The sequence below is a fragment of the Hydra viridissima genome, unplaced genomic scaffold, assembly GCF_058129835.1.
Source record: "Hydra viridissima isolate aposymbiotic clone 2 unplaced genomic scaffold, HvirCarnegie_v1 scaffold_1, whole genome shotgun sequence".
NCBI classification, from domain to species: Eukaryota; Metazoa; Cnidaria; class Hydrozoa; order Anthoathecata; family Hydridae; genus Hydra; species Hydra viridissima.
Window position 1 is genome coordinate 33,574,360 of NW_028324300.1, and position 7,163 is coordinate 33,581,522.

Here is a 7,163-nt window from a genome sequence, read left to right on the forward strand (position 1 = left end):
GACCAAGATCTATGAGAGCACCAATTCCATTCGGAATTGGAGTAGATATCAATAAATCTTTTAGAACAAAATGGCTTGTGGATCACCTTTACAAATTTGGATTTTCAATTTCCTCCGATGAAGTTAAGTTGTTCAAGTTATCTGCTGCAGTTAGTAGAGTAAATGCTGCGCAAGAACAAGAGCCGAAATTCCTACATTGGGTTGCTGATAATGTAGATCACAACATTCGAACATTGACCGGAAAAGGAACGTTTCATGGAATGGGTTTAATATCAATATGTTCGTCTTCTAAATGCAATTATGAAAGCATAACACGTTTGAAACACAAGTCTATTAAAAATTTATCTGATATGTCTTTAAAAATAACGCCTTATCACGGATCAAGCTATCAGGGTTTATTAAATGTAAGTTTTAAACCAATAAAAGATATTGTATCTGAAGTATTCTGTGTGCCCAAAATGAATCTCGATCTTATTTGGCATGTGACATGGTTTTTTAGTTCAAGAAATAATCCTTGCCCAAACTGTTCAGTTTATATGATGCATACTACATCACAATCAAAAACAGTTTATGAAAAAGCATCCATAAAATTTTTACCTATTATTGACTTAAATTCTTCAGATGAAACATGCATATATACTACACTATTGTTCATTATTGATGAATCCAATAAATATAAAATAGTTACTCCCTGCGTTACGTTTGATCAGCCATTATTCCAGAAAACGTTTGGTGTTATAAAAGATCAGAACCTCAATATAGTATGTCAACTCGGAGGGTTTCACACAATGATGAGCTTTCTCAGAAGCATTGGAAAACTAATGGCAGGGACTGGCCTGGAAGAAGTTTTAGAACAAGTTTACTCTGAAGATACAGTAAAACATATGCTTAAAGGAAAAGCTGTTGCAAGAGCTTTAAGAGGTCACATATTGGTCCAGAGTGCATTGATGAGTCATATTATAGATATTTAGTTGACGAATCAAAACTAGATATATCCGGACTTGAATGCACTTATAAAATTGCAATGCAAGATGGTATGAATGAGGAAGAGTTAATCAGACTTGGTAATACAGATGCTTTCAAAAATATTGAATGTGCCATATTAACCTATACGGAAAAGAAGTCATATGAATCACGCACTGCAAAACTTTGGATCTTGTACATATACTATATTAGTATCATAAAGGAATTTTTAGTTGCAGAGAGAACTTGTAACTGGTACTTGCATCTTCAAACAATCTCAAAAATGCTAAACTTATTTGCCGCATCAGGGCATTCAAACTATGCCAAGTGCTCCAGGTTATATTTGCAAGAAATGCAATACCTTTCAGAAATGAATCCATGGTTACATCAACAATTTTTAGATGGTCGTCACGCAGTGCGCCGATCTGAAAGGTATTGGGCTGGCCTATCTTCTGATCTTGTAATAGAGCAGACCCTGATGCGGTCTTTAAAATGCAATGGTGGTTTATGAGCATCTGTTATTCTGCAAGTGCTCATGAAGCAATTCATAAATTGTCTGGATTTGACATCGGAGTTACGGAAAGCAATAAAGAAATGGGTATTAAAAGATTAGTATGTGATTATGAACATTGTGAGTTGTTTTATGACTGGTTTTCTGTAAGAAATCCATTCAATACTGTCAATATAAATCTAGATTCATTATCTACGGGTCTTGTGTCAGTCAATGGTGAAGATCTTGTCAACTGTGACGAGGCTGAGAACATAGGTGTTCGTCTACAAACATTTCTCAACGGCCTTAAGTTCAATGAAGCAAAGTTTAAAAAGAAGAATACATTTTTTTCTTTAGATGTTTTGACCGATAGCGTAAAACTAGACAAACAAACTGATTGTTGTGTCGATCCAACACTCCTTTTTAATAGGCTTGCAGCAATTGCAGAAAGAGAGGATGACGTTGAACTACATTTTGATTATGAGCTTACTCATCTCCCACAGTCATTATTTAAAAATAACCTAATTCTGAAAGCAAACAAATCATCTTTGCGCAAAGTGATTCTTCCTGACGAAGAAATTAAAGCAAGTACAAATGTCAGTTTGTGCAAATATGTCCTTGATGGAGGTTCCTTACTCCACAGAGTTCTTTGGAACAAAGTTATGAGGTTTGTAGAAATTGTTGAGACCTACATCAGCTGTATAAGAAAAAATTATGCCACCACTTATATTATATTTGGTCGTTATGATAAGAAATCTTCAATTAAATCTAATGAACACATCAGAAAAAAATGCAAAGGTTCTTCCCAAAATCTTGTTATAAAAGAAAATAATCAGGTTCCGTACTCACGAGCGTTTTCTATCGAATTCACACAACAAGGCATAATTAATTTTACTTTTGTCAGATTACCTTAAACGAGATGGATATGAAGTATATATTTGCAAAGGGGATGCTGACACGAAAATTGTCTCTAAATCGTTGGAAGTTGCAAAGGAAATTTCACCATGCATTGTTGTTACTGATGATACTGATATAGCAGTTATGCTAATGTATCATTGGAAAGATGAATTAAATGAGATTTTTTTTATCAAGAAAGAAAGGAAAAACTCTGGAGTATTAAAGACGCTCAATCTCGAGTAATGGATTTTAAAGAACATCTGTTATTTGTTCACGCATGGTTAGGATGTGACTTGACATCTTCAATACTGGGAAAAGGAAAACCTAGTTTTTCAAAATTACTGCAAAAATCCAATAATATACAATCAGTATCTGAAATTATTTCGTATTACTGGGTAACCAAAAAAGAAGTTGGAGAATCTGCAGTAAGGGTTTTCATTGAACTTTTTGGTGGAAATGCAGAGTCTTCGTTAAGGAAAATGCGGTTGGTATTTGAAAGTTTAGTTATAATTTTGTGAATTTAAGTCACTCATTTAGATTTAGAAAATGTCGTATTTTCATAGTATTTTTCTTAGGTATTTAAAATATAAACAAATGGTTTGTGAAGGAATTATTAAGCCAGAAAAGTTACCACCCACAGACCGTGCTGCTTATTTTCATGGTCTTAGACTTAACCTACAAGTTGTTGAATGGAAAATGCTAGATGAATCTTTCAACTTAGATCCTAAAGAATGGGGATGGAGGTTAGATAATGGTTGTCTTCTTCCAATGTCAATAGACAAAGATGTGGCACCACCCAATATATTAAAAGTGATTCACTGCGATTGTAAAACTTCGTCAAGAAATATGTACGGAACTAATATGTGTTCTTGCAGGAAAAACGGATTAAAATGCATGACTGCATGCGGTGGCTGTCAAGGGCAAGACTGCAGTAATAAAACGGTAAATTTTATTTTTTAAATATACACATAATCTTCTTTAAATATTTTTCTTTTTTTTGGAATACAAATATTTTGCATTTTTAGGATTTTGAAATTGAAGAAGATTCAAGTAATGAAATTGAAAACGAGAGAAATTTATTTGATGATTTGTTTTGAGAAAAGTAAGATATCGGACATCTAATTTTAAAAAAAATTGCATTCAAGTCTTAAAGTTATTTTAAAAGAATATATTATTTACTATTTTTTTCCCATTTAAAATTGCGCACAGACAAAAGTTATATTATTATGTTTTGAAAACAAAAAATATAACATTTTAACGATTTTACCTTTTTCAAACGTAAATAACTTAAAAAATAATTTTTTTCAAGTTATAGTTCTTATATAAATATTGATCAGCATAAAATTTTCGATCCAACGATATAAAGTTTATGATATTTTGGTGCTGTCAAAATTGCTCCTTTTTTGTACCCCAAATTGCCCCAAAAGGGATGTTCCCGTAGCGCAATCAACGGGGCTTTTTTTTTACGCTCATCCAGACACTGTCTACTTTTTCTTTGCAAAATTTTAGCTTTATACCATTTTTGTCCGGGTTCGACCTTATTTTATACCATTTTTGTCCGGGTTTTATACCATTTTTGTCCGGGTTCGACCTTATTTTTCGCTAATTCTCTCCTACTTACTGATCATTAAAACTTTTAGTGAAATCTAAAAGCATTTGCATATTTAGATACTCAAAGCTATAAGTTTCCAGAAAAAAAATTGCGATATCCTTGTATACCTTATGTTATCTTATGTTTCAACCTTTCAAGAGGCTGCACAAAAATGCTATTTGATTAAAATTGAACTAATTTTTTTGTAACAAGTTTTTAATAATAAATTTATGGATGAAAATGAACTTAACTCACGCAAAATTTTGTTGTTTAAACGCATTTAGAGTTCTATTGTAAAAAAATTCAAGAAATTCGATTTGTTTTTGAAAACTCATCTAGAAGTTATTACTTGTTATTCGTTGAAAACCGAAAAACCAAACGTTCTATGCTTAGAAATACACTGTCCTCCAAAACTCTGAAACGCTTTTTCAGGAAGCAAAAATATTTAAAATAATTATAATACAGTTTTAACTTAAAAAAATTTTTTAGATATTATATCTGTTGATAAATGTGGAATATATTTTAGTTGTTCTGACTTATGACTCTCTTTTAACTGTTTTTCTGTATTGATACAAAACAGTGTAAAAAAAGGAACGTTTATCTTATTACTGTATTCTATTTGTAGAACAGCACTCCAATTTAATTATAAGTTCATTTCGAATCTGAGTTCTAATTATGAAGGGCGTAATACTTCTACAGCTCACGGCGCATGCAACGTGAGCTGTAAGACAGAATGGCACGTAATAAGTATGGTAGTATTTTCGAACTAAAAACTGTTAATGGTCATAATGCTGGAACAACAAATTGATTTATGGAAAAATATCAAAATTCGATTACTCAATAAATTTAAAACCTAAGGAACTGTTGAAACAGTTTTTAGGTTGACAAAAGTAAATTACTCCACATGCTGATCATAAATTATTAGGTAGGTGAAAAAGAATCCATTTGCAACAGTACCAGAGATACAATTCGCAAATTTGAAATTGATATTTCAGAAAATACTACACAAGGACGTTTTGATGATACAAGATTAAATAGTTAGGTTGCAGCAAAAAAAAAAAAAAAAAAAAAAACGCTTAAAAAAAATCGAACAACACGTTTGGAGTTTGCAAAGGCTCGCATAAATTGGACGATAGCAGTGGAGACGAATATTAATTTTTTCGTCGGATTGTCGAAGTTTACCCGAAAGGTTAATATTATAAAGGAAATGTAAAAAGACAAATAATCAAAAAAACAATTGGAAACAACTTTTTAGGATTTTCTGGATAGAGATCACATAGAAAGTTTGTCGTATAGAAAGTATATTGGATAATATGTATGTACAATTCTGGGAAATCAAAGGTTACCCTAAGTAGACAAATACAAAATATCCATCTCCGGTAGGTCGTCTCAACATTTTGAAGCGTCTTTGTATATCACGCATTTACAACAGTCCACTTATATTGTTTATGAGAAAAGATAAAAAACAATTTTTTCAATGATTGAGCATCAAATTTAATTACAGAAATGCCTTACTTACCTTTATCGCAGCAAATGTTCAGACAATATTAATTACAGAAATGCTTTTCTGGCATTTATTACAGCAAATATGGTAATAACTGATTAAAATCTAGTTAAGGCATATAGTGTAGCTTTTATTGAAGATTGCCAGCCCATTCAAACGCTTTTGTGACAGTTGAACTGAGAAAATTCTTCTTGAGTACACTGAAAGAGCGTTCAGCTGTAGTCACAGATATAAGTAAGGTAAGAGATTTGCGCAATTCAACACAGGCGTTTAGAAAGATTGAGAAGAATCCAAGTTCAAGCATCACCTGGAATAAGTAGTGAGGCTTACAGGCTAATTTGAGGTTTTTGCATTATATTCATTTTAGAAAGATTAGTTCCTCAAACAATTCCTTGAAATATGTTTGGAGTGTCTTCACAAAACTGATCAGCAACTGAAGAAAGATCTTCATTACTCAGAGTATTGAACTGCCATATATTCTAGGGTTCAGATATCTTTCAGTGAGTTGAATCAATACTGAAGGCCAGGCGAAATTGAATCAATAATGGTGATGAATACTTTCACTTTGTAGTGCTGTTCTGCCTCAGATTGTATTGATAAACGTCTACTGTTGTTTTCTCGCAGCGAACACAACGTTTCAGTTCTACATTTTCTCTTCTCCTTAAAATTCCCTTTACAAAAAGTTTTCCTTCAATTTATACTATACAAAGAACCTCAAATATGCTCATAAAATAAACCGCTTAAACTATATTTACAACATATCAAATAAACTACGTCAATCAAATCCGCCGTAAATAGTTTCTTCACGCAACTCAATTACACTCCTCCTTGATCCTTCGGGATCACATTTAATTCAAAGCAACTCTTGCTTTGCGGAACATCACAACAATTGTTTCTTTTGCGGATCCAAATCTCAAATACCGCTTCTGGCAATCCAACTACAACGCCAGTCGCACCCTCTCGTCAGGCTACTCTGCCAAACACGAGAAACGTTTTAGATCAGCAAAAGAGACATCCATTTGTTCCTCATCTCTCATCTTCTGCTTCGTACACAACTCATGCCACGTAGGCATCCAAAGGAAAAACTCGATAAATAGACATCTTCGATTCTCTTCACATCCTTCTTATCTTCTACTCACAAACAATCGAAGACTAAGTATTACTTCGCAACAAAACTGGAAAGAGCACTGTCAACTCAACGCGTTGCTTCTCTGCAACAACTTTTGTTCGCTGCGACTAAATTGCGGGATCGGATATACCATCGTATTTTTCAAAGATGTTCTAATTATTCGAAGATGGCTCCATCATGTGCCCGGTTAGCTTGTTGTTTTCTCGCAGCGAACACAACGTTTCAGTTCTACATTTTCTCTTCTCCTTAAAATTCCCTTTACAAAAAGTTTTTCTTCAATTTATACTATACAAAGAACCTCAAATATGCTCATAAAATAAACCGCTTAAACTATATTTACAACATATCAAATAAACTACGTCAATCAAATCCGCCGTAAATAGTTTCTTCACGCAATTCAATTACATCTACTGAGAGAGAATGTGTTTTATCAGAAGATCAATACTATTTCTTTTTACATCAAGTGTAGCATCCCGCACTTCAACGGCAAGATTGGTTTAATCATAAGAAGTTTTAGCAAAGATGTTGACAATAGAACAAACTTTGACATATACTTTTGATTTGGTTGAAAATAAACTTATTTTAAATA

The 7,163-nt window shown here is 32.8% G+C and overlaps 1 protein-coding gene and 1 pseudogene across 2 annotated transcripts; both read left to right on the top strand.

The window, feature by feature from the left end:
* The first annotated feature begins 11 nt into the window (after positions 1 to 11).
* On the top strand, positions 12 to 2,244 carry LOC149894650 (uncharacterized). The gene has a single exon (XM_090090610.1). The coding sequence runs from the start codon at positions 12 to 14 to the stop codon at positions 969 to 971; it is 960 nt and encodes a 319-aa protein (XP_089946736.1). The 3' UTR covers positions 972 to 2,244.
* Positions 2,245 to 2,338: 94 nt separating this feature from the next.
* Positions 2,339 to 3,517, top strand: LOC149894651 (uncharacterized; annotated as a pseudogene). Its single transcript, XR_016453428.1, has 3 exons — positions 2,339 to 2,834; positions 2,926 to 3,292; positions 3,376 to 3,517. The product of XR_016453428.1 is annotated as an uncharacterized LOC149894651 (transcript).
* Positions 3,518 to 7,163: the final 3,646 nt, after the last annotated feature.